At 46.1% G+C, this 17,006-nt stretch overlaps 1 protein-coding gene and 1 pseudogene across 3 annotated transcripts; both read right to left on the minus strand.

Moving 5' to 3' along the window:
• Positions 1–2,092: 2,092 nt before the first annotated feature.
• Positions 2,093–12,712, minus strand: ARMCX4 (armadillo repeat containing X-linked 4). Of its 3 annotated transcripts, XM_055564785.1 has the most exons (6): positions 12,339–12,712; positions 11,783–11,848; positions 10,739–10,816; positions 10,318–10,398; positions 9,946–10,036; positions 2,093–9,606 (listed from the first exon to the last, which is right to left on the minus strand). In XM_055564785.1, exon 6 carries the CDS (start codon positions 9,459–9,461, stop codon positions 2,508–2,510), a length of 6,954 nt encoding a protein of 2,317 aa, XP_055420760.1. In that variant the 5' UTR covers positions 9,462–9,606; positions 9,946–10,036; positions 10,318–10,398; positions 10,739–10,816; positions 11,783–11,848; positions 12,339–12,712; the 3' UTR covers positions 2,093–2,507. The 3 variants fall into 3 exon arrangements, with proteins under 3 accessions (XP_055420760.1, XP_055420762.1, XP_055420761.1); XM_055564787.1 differs by lacking the exon at positions 11,783–11,848; XM_055564786.1 differs by lacking the exon at positions 12,339–12,712 and having other exon boundaries at positions 11,783–11,963.
• The window catches only part of LOC129640038 (sodium/potassium-transporting ATPase subunit beta-3-like), a 35,253-nt pseudogene continuing 29,519 nt past the window's right edge, over positions 11,273–17,006 (minus strand).

Genomic DNA, 17,006 nt, shown 5'->3' on the forward strand with positions numbered 1-17,006 from the left:
CACTCCAAGCAACTGAAATAATAAACTCTTTATTCCTAAAGGAGGATTAGAGTAGCAGATTGCAGAATTCACTGCAAGTGTGACATCATTTTTTCCACTGGAAAGTTGGTGACCATCAAATGCTAGAATTGAGAAGAGCTTTACTTTCAAAACAGTTAATGAAATTTAAAATTTCAAACATTTATACTTATATTTACAACCTTACTTAAGCAATGCTTATTTTAAATTTTTAATTTATACCTTCCAAATACTTAGAGATGAGTATGTGAACCTCTATGTATACTTTTGCTCTAGTTCCCCAAAATGCTATTGACAGGTCTGCTTAGCCTGAATTCATCCATTTCCCTCTTGGCAAATTATGCAAAAGTCCTGGTTTACATTAATACAAGAAAATACATAAAAGTGAAAACAGGTAAAATTATCCATTAATCTTACACTCATAGGGAACTATCCACATTCTCAGAATATACACACCAAATTTTATACATAGAGCTAATTTAAATATATGCTCTTTCTTCATAAAAGTTATAGAATATGCCTTTGCAGCCTATTTTCTCCATTACATATATATATATATATATATATACACACATATACACACACACACACACACACACACAGAATTTTCCCATGTAAATAAGTGTAGTTGCCTATCATCACTTTCAAGAGTTGAATAATGTTTCACATCATTCATTATTCATAATGTGTAGACATACCTTAAGTGCCTATTTCAAGACACTTGGGTCATTCACAATCTTTCACTCTTCAAAACAGTGCAAAGATGCACAGCCTAGTACAAGACAATTATTTGAGTATCTCCTAAGGATACATTAGTATAAATGGAATTACTGGGTCAAAGAGCATGCACATCTTGAAAGCTTCTAAAACATGTATCCAGATGGATCTTGTACCAAGTATGCTCCCACTAGCACAGTTTGAAGGTGCCCCTCCCACACTTCATCACACTTTGGGATGGAAGGGAGGTAGATCTCCAGTATGGATGTCATCGGCCACCTCAATGGTTCCATAAAGGCCCTACCCCAACCAACCTTGTAAAAGAAAGTTGATAGAAGCACTAAAAAGCATTCTTTCTTCTATTATGCTCTGCGTGCTTAGTCACTTCAGTTGTGTCCAGCTCTTTGCAACCCCATGAACTGTAGCCTGCCAGGCTCCTCTGTCCATGGGATTTTTCCCAGCAAGAATGCTGGAGTGGGTCACCATACTCTCTTCCAGGGGATCTTCCCAACCCATGGATCAAACCCGTGTCTCCTGTGTCTCCTGCATTGGCAGGTGGGTTCTTTACCACTGAGCCATGAGGGAGGCCCTTCTTCTATTATATTTTCTCATAATATCAAAATAATAACTACTGTATTCACTCCCATAGATACCAGAGTTGGACAAAAAAGAGGATGTTTTTCTATCAAATGCCCTCAGGATCCTACAATAAAATTGTCCCTTTCTGTATGTTCCCAGGATAGGTTGCAGCACTTCTTCATTCAAAACATCTCTCACTTCCTTCCTCCCTTTACCACTCCCATGGTCACCAGTGAAATTTCACACCTGTAGCATTTATGCCTGAACTATGGTTATAACTTCCTTAAGTGATGCTTCAATTTCCAGTGGCTACTCCTGTCCCCACCCCAACTCTGACCCATTCTGCACACGTCAGTCACATAATCTCTTTTTCATCCTGTCATTCCTCTGGTCACGAAAGGCTTGGTATCTCCCAGGGGTGGGTGGAGTAATTATATAGACACCTCAGTCTAGAAATCAGTCTAGAAATCCCTCCATGCATGGGACTCACCCCAACTGTTAGACTGTATTTCCCATCACTCCCCTCCCCACACTTTGTATTCCAGGCAGGCCAGCCTCCTCTGTGGAGCAAAATTACCACCTCTATGCCTTTCTTCCCATCACTTCTCCCTTCTCCAATGCCCTTCTGCCCTGTTTTTAGCCCATCCTTGATGCCCAGACTACTTAAGTGCCCCCTCCTCTGTAAAAGTTTCCCTGAACACTGTTGCCTACGGAAGTTTCTGTTGCCTTTAAGCACTCATAGGAAACAGTTGGCCATGACCAGAGGCTCTAACATGCTGCTAGTACCTTTTTGTTTCCATACATCTTGCCTCTCCAAATAGATCACAGGTTCAAGGACAAAGATGTGGCTTCTTTTTTTTCTGCTTAAAACACACAACTTTATTGATGACATAAAAATAAAGTCTCAAATGTATAAACGTAAGTCCACACAAAGGACCAAAGATTACTTATGAAGAATCAGTTCAGTTTCTGCTCATGAAGCATACCAAAAATATCTCAATCCAGACAAGGTAAAAATCAACACATGTATTTTCAGTACAAGATTGAATTCATTTGGTGTTCATAAAATGGTCCAGCTATCGACCATCATAAGCAACATCACTTTAGAAATTATAATGCGATTTACAATGTGCATTACTTCCAAGCTGCAAAACCAAAATATTACTCAAATTTGTTTGGAAAATTACAACTAATCATAGTTTACTTAATAACAGCTCAACTCTTTCTTTCACCTCAGGGTCATTGTATTCTGCTGCTAAGATGCGAAGTTTCTTGGCACATGCTTTAGGTCGTTGGAATATGAAATAAAGGGAATTTTTACTGAACTTGTCTTGGGTAAATACTTTTGCTCTTCTTTTAAAATGGTAATTTATATTTTCAAATAGTGAAAGAGCATTAAGAATATTCTCCTTTGTCTCTTTCTTGCTAAAGATATTAATCAGTGATGCTGGTGCATTGGCAATGAGCAAGTCCTTTGTCATAGAGGGATTTTTAGAGAAATTTAAAAGCATTCCCAAAATATGGTCTTTAGTTTCTCCACTTCCCACAGTTAACAAACGAAGAAATTCTGAAATGTAATTTGTAACCATATGCTGATACTCACTGATAATAGTCAGGTGCTTTATCAATCTCAGTCCAGCCAGCTGCACATTTGAATTCAAGGGATAGGTGATGGTGTCTTCACATACTTGATTTAAGTATGTTTTAACCTTCCTATGGTTTTCAGCAGCCACTGAGATGTTATTCAGTGCATTTAAAGCCTTCTGCCTAACACTAGGGTAGGGATTATTAAGCAAGCCTTCAATAATTGAGATTCTACCTGCATTACGAATTATTTCATGGGAAAATGGGTAATCACGACTGTTATATAGAGCATTATTGGCTATTTCATGAATAGAAGGATCTTCAGTCATCTCAATCATGCAAATGAGTTTCTCGAGCTCTCGTGGATCCATGTTATTTTCACGTTTACAACGGCAAACCCAGGGCTGAGTTTTCTCCCCAGACCTGATTTGCTTTCTGAGTTCATCTTCAGGTGGGAAGCAAGACTCATTTTGGTATGGAAATTTCATTTCTGTCCAGATCATGGCTCCTGCCCATGACCCCATTCCTGCCCCAGGGACCATGGACGGACATGAGACTCTTGACTCAGCTGTCTTTTTGGCTTTAGTCTTAGGCACAGATTTATCCTCACTTCTGTTTCTTTTACCATCCCAGGAACAAGACTTTACATCGACTCCACCAGCAGCCTCCAGCTTGTCCTTGTTGCTGACCTTATGTCTAGCCCCACGTTCAAAACTGACATCTTTCTCACACTTAGATCTGAGTGCATTACTGTTCTCACTGTCAGCCCAAAACAAGGACCTTAAACTGATCTCCTCAATATCAGGGCTAGATGCTCTACTTAGCTCATCCTCATCTACATCTCCAGCCAAAGTCCAGGACCGCCCACTAGCCTCTGCCCCAGCCCCAAGCCTAGACCCTGTAGTGGCTACATCTCCATCCCACAGCCAAGACTCCTGCCTGGCCTCAGCTCCAGCCACAGCTCCAGACTCAGCTCCCAAACAGGAATCCATACAGACAGCCTCATCAGATTCCATCCAGGACCCAATATTGGCCTTGTTCTCAGCCCCAAATCTGGAATCAATGATGGCCTCTTTCCCAACTACTGAGCTGGATTTAATACTGGCTTCATTTTTATCCCCAGGACTAGATACAATACAAACTTTTTCCCCTCTCCAGAACCAAGACCCTGTGCTAGCCTCACTCTCAGCTCCAAACCAGGATCCCTCCCTAGCCTCCACCCCAGCACTTACCTGAGACTTTCTACTGGGCTGATCTCCAGGGCTTGTCCACGACCCTCCACTCGCCTGATCTTCAGGCCCCATGCTAGATGCTCTACCAGCCTCATTCGCAGGCTTAGATCCAGTCTGGGATTTTCCACAAGCCTGATCCCCAGTGCCAACCCAGGAGCCTCCTCCACTGGCCTGATCCTCAAATCCAGATTTGGAACAGCTACTTCCTTGATCCCCAGTCACAATCCAGGACCTTTCACTGGCCTGACTCCCAGTGCCAGTCCAGGACCCACCACTGGCCTGGTCTGCAAGCCCTGGACTAGACCCTCCAATGGCCTGGTCCTGAGCACTGGACCAGAACACTCCACCACTGGCCTGATCCTCAAATCCAGGTTTGGAACAGCTACCAGCCTGAGCCCCAGCCCCAGCCCAAGACCCTCCACTGGCTGGACTCCCAGTATCAGCCCAGGACCCACCACTGGACTGGTTCATGGGCTCGAGCACAGGACCTCTAACCGCCTGGTCACCAGCCCCACCCCAGGACCCTCCTGCATTGGCCTGACTCCCACTGCAAGCATAGAACCATCCACTGGACTGATTCTCGGGCACTGGCCTGGATCCTCCACTGGCTTGGTCTCCAATAGCAGCCCAGGAATCTCCAACAGACTGGTCCCTTGGCCCCAGTATAGACCCTCCACTAGCCTGACCTGCACTGTCAGCCCAAGATACTCTTCCAGATTTGGCCTGATCCTCATACCTAGGCTTTGCCTCACTACCAGCCTGATGCCCACCAACCCAGGACCCTTCATTGGCCTGGTCCACAGCTCCAACCAAGAACCCTCCACTGGCTTGGTCCCCAGAGTTAGCCCAGGACCCTCCACTGGGCTGGTCCTCGGGTCCCAACCTAGACTGTCCATCAGCCTGACCACCAGCACGGGCCAAAGAACCTTCTTCACTGACCTGAACCTCAAATCCAGGCTTGGAGCCACCACGAGACTGATCACCAGTCCCAGTCCAGGAACCCCCACTGGCCTGCTCCACAGTCCCAACCAATAATCCTTCACTGGCCTGGTTCCCAGTGCCAGACCAGGACCCAACACTGGATTGGCCTACAATCCCTGGCCTAGCCCCTCCACTGGCCTGTTCTCCAGTTGTAACCCAGGACACACCACTGGACTGATCCACAGACGCTAGCCCAGACCCTCCGCTGGCTTGGTTGGCAGTGACAGCCCAGGCCTTTCCACTGGACTGGTTTTCAGGCCCCAGCCCAGTCCCAGTCCAGGACACATTTTCACTGGCCTGAACCTCAAGTCTAGGCTTGGCCAGATCACTAGTCCCAACCCAGGTTGCACCACCAGAGAGATCACTAGTCAGAATCCAGGAACCTCCAGTAGCCTGGTCCACAGCCACAGCCCAGTACCCAATGTTAACCACATTCCCACCTGTAGCCTGAGCCCAGGAGGCTCCATTAGCCTGAATCCCAGCCCCATCCTGGGGCCTTCCACCAGCCTGTGCCTCAGCCCCAGTCCAGGATGCTCCATTGGCCTGGTTCTCAACCACAGCCCAGGATACGCCAATGGCCTCTCCCCCAGTCCAAGATACCCCACTGGTTTGGCCCCCAGCCCAGGAACTGTCACTCACCTGAGCTCCAGTCCAGGGCACCACAACAGCCTGGTTCCCAGTGCCAGCCCAAGAAGTCCCACTGGCCTGGTTCTCAGCTACAGTCCAGGACCCTCCAACAGCCCTGTCTGTAGCCTCTACCCAGTAACCTCCATTGGCCTGTCCCCCAGCCCAGGACTGTTGACTGGCATGACTCCCAGCCCAGAACCCTCCACTGGCCTGGTCCCCAGCTCCAGCCCAGGACTGAATACCAACCTCATTCTCACTCTTAGCCATACTCCAGGACTCAGTATTGGCTTCATTTTCATCATCAGCCCAGGACGTGCTATTCTCCCAGTATCCATCCCTAGCCTGAAACCTAAATTTGATCCATCTCTCTGAAGCAACCCAGTCCTCAACACCAATCCCATTCCAGTAGTAGTCGTGGACCTTAGACTGAGACTTTGTGCAGGCCTGAGTGCCTGCCCCACCTTCATTCTCTGAAGTGGGCGTGGCCTTAGCCTTGGGCTTTACAGAGACATCTCCCTTGGCTTCTGCCTCGCACTTGTGCTTAGCCTTGTCCTTTGCCCCCAACGAGGTCTTGCTCTGGGAATGGGCTAAAGATTGACACTGGCCAGAGCCCACCATACCTGCTCCAGCCTCTCCCTTAGACTCAGTAATGCGATTGCCCCTGACCTTACTCCTGGCACCAAGCAAGGCCTCTGCCTGGGAACTGGCCACGGCCTGGGATGGAGCAGAGCCTGTTGTATCTGTTTGCAGCTGCAGAGAGTCCACTGCATGTGGCCCAGCACCTGCCTTAGATGCACCACTGGCAATGCCCCGAGCCTTCTTCTTAGTACCACATGAGGTCTCACCCTGGGAACTGGCTGTAGCCTGGGGCTGAACACAGCCCTTGGTATCTGGCTTAGACCCTGCCTTGCATGCCGTACTGGCACTATCCCGAGCCTTCTTCTTAGTACCACACGAGGTCTCACCCTGGGAACTGGCTGCAGCTTGTGGTTGAACACAGCCTTTGGTATCTGATCCAGAGTCCACCTTAGACACAGTACTGGGATTGCCCCAGACCTTACTTCTGGCACTAGGCAAGGATTCACCTGGGGAATCAGACTCAGCTTGGGGCTGAGCAGAGCCCACTGGGTCTGCTCCAGCCTCTGCCTTGCACAAATTGTTGGGATTACCCTTGACGTTATTCTTGGCACCAGGCAAGGCCTCACCCTGAGAACTGACCATACCTTGGGGCTGGGCAGTGTTTGTTCTATCTGTTTGAAGCTGGGCAGAACACGTTGCGTCTGGCCCAGTTCCTGCTGTAGACATGGCATTGGGATTCCCCTGGGCCTTATTCTTAGTAACAGGCAAGGCTTCACCCCGGGAATTGCCCACAGCCTGGGGCTGAGCAGGGCCTGTTGTATCTGTTGGAGTCTGAGCAGAGGCCTTTGCATCTGACCCAGCCCCTGCCTTAGACGCAGCATTGGGATTGCTCCGGACCTTATTCTTAGTACCAGCTGAGGCTTCACTCTGAGAACTGACCACAGCTTGGGGCTGAGTAGGGCCTGTGGTATCTGACCCAGCCCCTGCCTTAGACACAGCACCCGCATTGCCCCGAGCCTTCTTCTTGACACCAGGCAAGGCCTCACCCTGCGTACTGGCCACCGCCTGGGGCTGGGCAGAGCTCTTTGTATCCTGTCCAGTCCCTGCTTTAGACGCAGCAGTGGCATTGCCCCGAGCCTTATTTTTGACACCACACAAAGCCTCACCCTGGGAACTGGCCACAGCCTGGAGCTGGGCAGGGCCTATTGCATCTGTCGGAGGCTGGGCCGAGCCCTTTGCATCTGGACCAGCCCCTGCCTTAGACACAGCACTGGCACTGCCCAGAGCCTTCTTCTTGACACCAGGCAAGGCTTCCCCCTGGGAACTGGCCACAGCCTGGGGCTGAGCAGAGCTCTTTGTATCTGACCCAGTCCCTGCCTTAGAATCAGCATCGGGATTGTCCTGGACCTTATTCTGGGCACCAGGTAAGACCTCGCCCTGGAAAATGGCCATATCCTGAGGTTCACCAGAGGCCCTCAGTTCTGCCTTAGCCCCTGGCCCAGAAATGGCATCAGGATCACCCTTGCCATCAATTCTGGAATCAGGGAAAACATCAGCTTGGGCCCTGACCCCAGATTGAGGCTGTACACAGGTTTTCATCTCTATTCCAAGCCCTGCCTTACTCTTGCCTTTGGCTTTGCTCCTAGCTTTACGTCTGGTGGTAGGTGGAGCCTCAGCCTGGCTCTTGGTGGAAGTCTGAGACTGTGCCTTTTTGTCTGTCCCAGCTTCTTCTTTAGACTTGGTGTTGGCATCATCTTGAGCCTTAACCCTGTCATCAGGCAAGGCATCAGCCTGGACACAGATCGTAGGCTGAGGCTCCATATAGGACTCAGTGTCTGTTCCAGCCCTCACCATGGATACAGCATAGGGACTGCCTCTACCCTTAACCCAGGCATCAGACGCAAATTCAATCTGAGTATCGGCTACAACTAGAGGCTGTGTGGCAGCCATCATGTCAGCTCCCATCATTGCCCTAGATATGACATTGGTATTTCCCCTGTCATCAACCCTGGCACCAGACACTGTCTCAGCCTGTTTCTTGGTCACAGTCTGAGATTGTATAGAAACACTTGTATCTGCCCCAACCCCTGCTTCACACATGGCCTTGGTATAACCCCCAACATCAACTGCCACCCCAAGCATGGCCTCAGTCTGGGCCTTGGCTACAACTTGAGGCTGAACAGAAGCCCTCATATCTGCCAAAGACCCTGCCTGAGACATGGTTTTGCAATTCCCCTTGGCCTCAACCTCAGTACCAAGAACGCTGTCAATCTGGATCTTGGCCACAGCCTGAGACAGTGAACAGGGCTTCATGACTGCTCCAGCTTCTGCCTCAGACACAAAATTAGGATTTCCCTGAGCATCAACTGAGGTACCAGACCAGACCTCAGACAGAGTCTTAGCCACACTCACAGTCTCTTCCAGGGCTCTTGACTTGGTGTCAGCCACACTTCTGATCTTGTTTATGGCGCCCGTCTTGGTCACTTCCCTGATTACTGCCAAGGCCTCATTCTGTGTCACCACCACTCTGTTCATTTCTATCTCTTTTTCAGCCAATATATGAGTTTCTGCTTTGGTCTGGGTCATTGCTTCTTTCTTGGTCTCTACCTTAGTACCAAGTGCCCAAGCTTTAGTTTTGGTCTGGGTCACTGCCTCTTTCTTGATTAGTTTCCCAGACCCAGAGTCAGTTTGGGTCACTGCCTCTTTCATGGCCACTTCACTGGCTTTGGCGTCAGTCAGAATCACTGCCTCTGTTATTATCACTGTTCCAGCCACCGTTTTGGCCGCAGATTGGGTCTCTGTCTTTGCTTCAGCCATTGCCTTGGCTTGAGAATAGGCTTTGCTTCTGTCTGTAGCAGTGACCTTAGTCTCTACTTCAGCTCCAGACCTATTTCTTGCTCCAGTTTCTGCTCCGGTCTTGGGCTTGGGTCTAGTCTCAATTTCTGTCCCCACCATGGCTTCACACATGGCCAAGGTCTGGTTTTGTATCCCAGCCACAGTCTCCATCTTGACTTTGGAGCCATTTCTGGCAAGTCGCCTCACACTCTGGGCTCTTCCCTTGGTTAATCTGTAAATGCAGTAGCAGGCACCAGCCCAGATCATCAGTCCTGCAGTAACCAAGCCCACTTCCTGAATGCGACCCATGTAATCACCCTTGACGAAGGCAAGAACAAGATACAAAAGGGCTCAATTAGACTGGGAAAAGAGGGTAGTAGGTCTGCATGTAAGCCTGCAAGGGTGCTGGTCTTCAGCCACTCAAAGGCCACCAGAGCTGCCACTGGAGATGGACCTAGAAGTGGAGGAAGGAAACTGGCTAAAGTTTCTCTTCTAATTCTGTGCATCACACAGACAGATACACAGAAGAATAAGCAAGTGTAAAAATGATGTGCTTTGTGCGAGAAGAGGATAATTAGCAAATTCTCTTTCCATCCCTTTATCTCCTCTCCCTTTTTCCCAGTGCCCAACAATTTCCCCCAGGGTACTTCCATACACATTTTCTTACATCAAATGAACAGTGGAAAGGATGGTGGTAGCATGACTATGGATGGTAGACTGAAGCCCTCACACCGTGATTTTTACTGGACCTACTCTGGTCACCACTCCCACAGGTCCCCACCCTCATACCAACCTGTAATGATCAAGGCAGTTCCCACCTCTTTCCTTCTCTTGATTGGAGGTATATCCTAAAGGAGATCTATAAACTCATGAGATCTGTGGACCTAGAGACAGACAGACAGATGGAGGAACAGACAGGAGTGAAGATTTTGTTTACCATGACATATATTATTAACAAACCCCTCTCTATCCTCTTCAATTCACCCCATTCCCTGTTATCACAATAAAGGTGAAGGTGTGGGGTAAGTGAAGGGATGGTGGGGAGAGTGCCTGGAAAAGGGGACGGCTGAGTATCCTCCAGACTGGACACTGGATACCTCCAGATAGACACTCACCTCCAACAACCCACCTTAGATGTCTACCCAGGCAATCCCCATCCTCTTACCAGCATATACTGATCAGGAATAATTTCCTCCGTATTTCTTTGCTTCCAGTGATCTCAGGCCTTTCAGTCCTGTAGACCCAGCTGTGGACAAGTAAACAAACAGGGACTAGAGATCAGATCCTTCACAGAATGGACAAGTACCCTGATCCCTGACTCCAATCCCTGCCTGTGAGAGCCCATGTCAAATTTGTTAATATGATCCATCCTCTCAAGTCTTCTCTCAGTCCCATTGCAGCCCACCCTTACCCCAATGTTCCTACCATTTCCTGCACTGATATCAGCAGGGAGGATGGCAACACTGGGGAAATCTGGCAGAGTGCAGAAGTGGAAGAACCCTCCACTGAGACTCTCTCAAGTCTCAGCCATCTTATATGCCCACCCTCTCTTGTTACCCCTATGCACTGCCCATCTTCACACCAACCTCCACAGTCCCAGGCCAGTCTCCCACTTCCCTTTGCTTTCAGTGGTAAAGAGCCCTACTGTTGCCCTATGGGAAGACCTAGGAACAAATAGAGAAAAAAAGAAAGGTAAATGTTGAGTACTTATGACATTTCAGCATCTAAAACATGGGTCCCAGTACCTGCCTTACTGGGCTTCCCTGGTGGCTTGGTGGTTCAGTGGTAAAGTATCTGCCTGCCAATGCCTGTCAATGCAGGAGACTTGGGTTCAATCCCTGGGTCAGGAAGATCCCCTGGAGAAGGAAATGGCAATCCACTCCAGTATTCTAGCTTGGGAAATCCCATGGACAGAGGAGTCTGGCTGGCTACAGCCCATGGGGTTGCAGAAGAGTCAGACACGACTTGGCGGCAAAACAATAACAATCTGGATTTAGACACCTGTTCTCTGGCAAACAAAACCTAGGGCTTCTCCAGCACTGAAACAGGCAGGGTAAAAAAGGGAGGCAGGTAAAAGGGGAGCAACAGAGGCGAATTATTCTAAAACCACCTGTAGGATTCTAGGGCTTCACCTGTGCCAACAGGTGGAAGAATCTGGAAAACTGGAAAACGGGGAGACAGATGGAGGTCCTTAGAGCCTATACTCTAGAATGACAGTCTACTGCCATCTATTTCTCCTTAAACCCATCTCTAGCAGTTCTCCAACAAAAATGACAGGATGTGTGTTGGGGTCGGGGGCTTTTGCTTCTGCAAAATCTCCATCCCTCCCCCGCAAAGGTTATCTCCAAAAAAAAAAAAAAAGTAGTTCTTTGAGACAGCAATTTGTATTTTCGCAGTATTATATGAGATGCAAAAAAAAAAGCATCCATAGAAAAGTTGCTGTCTTTATTGGTCTTCAACATACACTTTAAGTTAAAAAGCCCAAGCTTGGTAAGTTTGGTAAGTAAACACAGTTTAGAGAAAGTCACCTATAGAGCCACCATCCAGATAGCGGCGCCTAAGTTCCTGTCATAGGGAATATTCATATAGCACTTCAACGGTTCACAGCGAGTGTCCGTACCCACACTAACCTCCGCAGATCCTGTGCAGTTTGCTCTTCTTCCCTCGCCTCGCTACAAACACTGCCACACGAATCACTGTCGTCAGACAGGAGAGAGGAAAGGCACTGAGTGCTTGGACTAGCACCCACGACACAGATCCCAATATTCGCTTTTCTGGATTCAGGAACCCGGTTATCAAACATCCCTCCGCACCTTGCGAGACGCCACTCGCACCAACTCCGCCGTCCAGTCACTAAGGCCCACCATTTTCTCTGCAAACGCCACCGTGGCGGCGTGTCCCTTCCACTGAAACTAGCAGGAAGCGGAGCGGACGTGTGCGATCAGTGATTAGAGTCAGAGAAGAAGGAACATCTCAATCTCTGCATTTCCCTCTTGAGACACTCCCCCCACCATCCGCCCTGTCAAAGCCCAGGGTTCCCCAGCACAGACTTAGGCAGGAGGAGCAGGGATTGGGAGAATCGAGCGAAGGTTCCGGGAACTTGAGCCCGCTTTCTCCCCCATCCCCGGACCAGCTTCGTGGTTGGCAGTCCGCTGCCGCCCTGGCTGCGGTGCGCGGGGCCCTTACCTGCTCCGCTTGCCGCGGGGCCCGATGCCAGCCCGCCGTGTGCAGGGAAGCGGGGAGCTGGTACCCAGACTGGAGTGACGACTGCACCGAAGGCTGCGTCGCTCTGCAGCTCGCGGTCACGTGAGGGCCCCGCGTCACCGCCGAGCTCACCCTCCGATCTCCCCTCCCAGGGGCTGGTGGGGAGTTCAACAGGACCCTCCCCTCCACCTCCGCACGCACGGTCTCTCCCTCCACCCAGCTGTGCGCGAGGCCCCGTCACTCAGCTCGTTTCCCTCCAATCTGAGAGCCCACAAGTGGCATCATCTCCCTGCGGTTGGAGTTTGCCCTTCTCTTGTTGCCAGGGAGGGTCTGCATCCCCCCTTCCACCTCCAGGCCTTGGCTCCGGCCTTTTCTGCAGCTTCTCTGAGGACTGTCTCTAAGACAGTTGCCCTAGGGTAGTTGCCGCACCTACAGGGGCCCGGAAAGGGGTGTCAGGAAAGGGAGTAGAGAGCGCAAGGAGAGGTTTAACTTTCTTTTGTTGTGCCCCCTTTTTTTTCCCGTTTTTACGTCACATTCATTGTTTTTGTAATGAGGAAATGGCGTCAAGCCATTTTCTTTTGACATTTACAAATTAGGTTGTAAAAATAACAAAAGACTCATTCATTTATGCCACATTAAGAATGCTTTCCAGTTGCTGTAAACTATTTCACAGCTTTGAAAACAGACTAGTAATTATTAACATTTTAAATATAAAGTTTTCCTAAACAAAACCAGTAGGTTTTCAGTGGGACCTATAAATTCGTCTTTGGAAGGACATTCAGCTGTCCAATCTTGGCAGTTTTGCACAAGTGGTTTACAACTTTTTGAAGTTCTAGCTTCACTGATGATTTTCCATCAAGTGTCTGAGAACTTCATAGATGACTCCTGGTTGATGAACCCAGTGCCTGAAAAAACAGTGACTTCCCAGATTAACCTGTTTTCCATTCAAGGAGTTTTATTGGGATTTTGCATAAGCCTGTAATCAAATGAGTCTCATCACACCCAGGAAAGGACCAACTGTGCTATCCCACTAATGGAAATGAGGCTCAACAGGTGGATTTTCATTAGACCATGACAGTGGTGAGATAGCTCCACTGTCTGCCTTTCATGCACTGTAGGTCCCCGAGTCACAGGAACATACACTTTTCAGCACCTTCCAGTAGAGATAGTGGGTAGGGCCTGTGGCCAAGGTAAAGGTCTGTGGGCAATATCCTTGAAATCCATGTCCTTTTTCTCTCACAAAAGGCACAATTCACAGGATCCCAAACAGCATCGCCAGGAAAAAAGAGGTTTTTTTCACCCTCTGCCTTCTGTTACAATTTCATTGTACCATCTATACAAGCCCCTCAAAATAATCCCATAAGGTAGGGACAAAGTCTGCAGAATTCAGTCCCCAGACATCCAGCTGTCTGGGCTGGGGAGTCCTACACTAAATATAAACTCTTCAGGCAACCTCTCTCTTAGAACATTGAAATATGACACCCCAGAAGGAAGCTCCCTGGGTGAGGGGCCCCTGTGTGGGGGAGGCCTTTTCAGGAGGTGAACTAGTAAGCCCAGAGTGCCTTAGACCTACTTAATGGCTTTTCAGAACTCAATCGACTGTGACCAATTTATGCTCTCCATCAGAGGGAAACATTTAGAAATTCATTATAAAGACATTTAAAACTTATGTAAAATTGTAAAAAACAAAGAAACAAAAAACTCAGGAGCATAATATCAAACAGCTCATTTGCAATAATCTAAAAACTCTTACTGATCATTAATAACATGATAACCCAATAGAAAGTGTGCCAAAGACTCGAATGGATTTGTTCGCAGAAAAGAAATACCAGTGACTGAAAAACATACGAAAAAAAGACTCAACTTCAAAGAAATGCAAATCCAAACCACTATGTGTTGCCCTATTTCAGCTATGAGTATCAAAATTTAGAAATTTGATACTTTTGTTGACTGGTTTATGGGGAAATGGACACTTCCACACTCTGTTGGATGCAGATGCTGTGATGCAGCCTTTTTACTGAGAGCAGTTTGGCAAAATCTGATATCCCACAGATTCCTTAAGCAATTCTTAGGAGTTTAGCTAGCCTAATAACACAGTTTCACAGAAGATACATACAATAGGGTATCTCTTGCAGTGCTTGCAAAGGTTAAAAAAAATGAAACATAAAAAGTTCATCAATAAAAACCCCTGTTATGAAAAAGGGCTGAAATATAGGACTGATATTATTAGGCTTTCAAGGCAAGTATACACAGACAAAAAAAGCACAAGCTTCAAAATCACAATGGGAGTAGGGAATGCAAGCAAGGAATCAAGTATTAAATTTAGAAGTTCTTTATGTCGGACAGTGTAGTAAAGTTATCTATATTTAGACTTTAATGAATTTTGTAATCTCTAGAGTGACCACTAAAATTACAGTGACAAAAGTATAATTAACAAGGTAATAGAGAGGGAAAACAGAATTTAAAAATTACTAAGCAAGAGAAAAGAGGAAGAGCAATACAAAATAGGCAGAACAAATAATCAAATAATAAGATTATAGATTTAAGTGCAAATATATCTCTAATTTACTGGTAAACAGCCTAAACATTCCAATCAAAAGACAAAACTTGTCAGACTGGGTTTTTTAAAAATAACTATATGCTGTTTAGAAAAGATTCACCTTCAATATCAAGCCACAGAAGGCTGAAAGGGAAAAAATGGAAAAAGATATACCATGCAAATATTAATAAGAAAAATCTTATGTAGCAATGGCAGCATCAGATAAAGTAGATTTTAAAGCAAGGAGCATCAGTAAAGACAAAAAGAGACATTTCACAGCTGTTAACATTTTATTTTATAAGTATATATATATCCATCTAGAGTTTTCCCTGTTTATATATATATGTGTGTGTGTGTATACACATGTATTTGAATTAAAAACTCATACATATCATCCCTTTACCTATTTTTACTTAAAAAATGTATATCATAAATGTATTTCCACTGGAAACTTTTGGTTCTCTTATAGTTTGTAAAGGCAACACTGTACTCTATGATATGACAGTATCATGACTTCTTTAACCTATTCCCTATTGAATATTCAAGTTGTTTAGCATTATAAATAACACTGCAATGAGCATTTTTATGAATATATGTTTGTGCATTTGTCTTATCATTTTGGCAGAACGTTGTTCCAGAAATTAAATTCTTTAAAAAACATTCTAATATGCATTCAACAAACTTTATTAGTTTATACTCCTGACAATTATGTAAGTGCTGGCAAAGGTTAAAAAAAAAAAACTGAAGCAACATAAAAAGACCATGAAGAGGGAAAACTTTAAGTAAATTAGGTTAAATTTATGTAATAAGGCTGAAAAAAAGATTGAGGTCTGCATATCCTGATGGAAAGATACTTAGGGAATGTCACTATTTGCTTATTTTCTGTTAAACTATCTGTTTATTTGTCACTGCGTGCAAATGCCACAAGAATACATTCTAGTACAACATTCAAACCCAGAAAAGCATTAGTACCGCTTTAATGCCACTGTCCTCATCAAAGCACAGTTACCTCCCCAGTTTATAAACTTTTTAAAATGCTTTTCTACACATTACACGTACATGTCTTATTAAAATATATAAATGAGTCTCTTCAGTAAGTGGTGCTGTAAAAACTGGACAGCTACATGTAAAAGAATGAAATGAGAACATTCTCTAACAACATACACAAAAATAAACTCAAAATGATTTAAAGACCTAAATGTAAGACAGGATGCTATAAAACTCCTACAGGAAAGCGTAAGCAGGGCACTCTTTGACATAAATTACATAAATATCCTTTTTGGGATCTGTCTCCTGGAGTAATGGAAATAAAAACAAAAACAAACAAATGAGACCTAATTGAACTTAAAAGCTCTTGACAGTAAAGGAAACCACTGACAAAATGGAGACAGCCTACAGAATGGGAGAAAATACTTGCAAATGAAGTGACCGACAAAGGATTAATCTCCAAAGTATGCAAATGGCACTTGTAGCTCCATATCAAAAAAACAAACAACTCAATCACAAGAAGATCTAAATAGACATTTCTCCAAAGAAGTCCTTTTGGATGGCCAAAAGGCACATGAAAAGATGCCCAACATCACTAATTGTTAGAGAAATGGAAATCAAAGCTACAATGAGGTATCATCTCACACTGGTCAGAATGGCCACCATCAAAAACATCTACAAACAATAAATGGTGGAGAGGGTGAGCATGGGTTCCTTAAAGAAAACTAAAAAACAGAGCCACCATGTGTGTGCTTAGTCGCTCAGTCATATCTGACTCTTTGCGACCCCATGGACTAAGCCCTCCAGGCTCCTCTGTCCATGGGGATTCTAAATATGACCCAGAAATTCCAGTCCCAAGCATGTAATGAAAGGAAAAATGCACCCCAATGTTCATTGCAGTGCTGTTTACAATAGCCAGGACTATTCATTTAGGATGAAAGCATCCTAAATGTCCATAGGCAAATGAATAGACAAAGAAGATGTGGTACATATCTACAATGGAATATTACTCAGCCACATAATAGGATAAAATGTCATTTGCAATAACATGGATGGACCTAGAGATTATCATACTGGGTGAAGTAAGTAACACAGAGAAAAACAATCTATGATATTGCTTATGT

This window comes from Bubalus kerabau, chromosome X, assembly GCF_029407905.1.
Source record: "Bubalus kerabau isolate K-KA32 ecotype Philippines breed swamp buffalo chromosome X, PCC_UOA_SB_1v2, whole genome shotgun sequence".
NCBI classification, from domain to species: domain Eukaryota; kingdom Metazoa; phylum Chordata; class Mammalia; order Artiodactyla; family Bovidae; genus Bubalus; species Bubalus kerabau.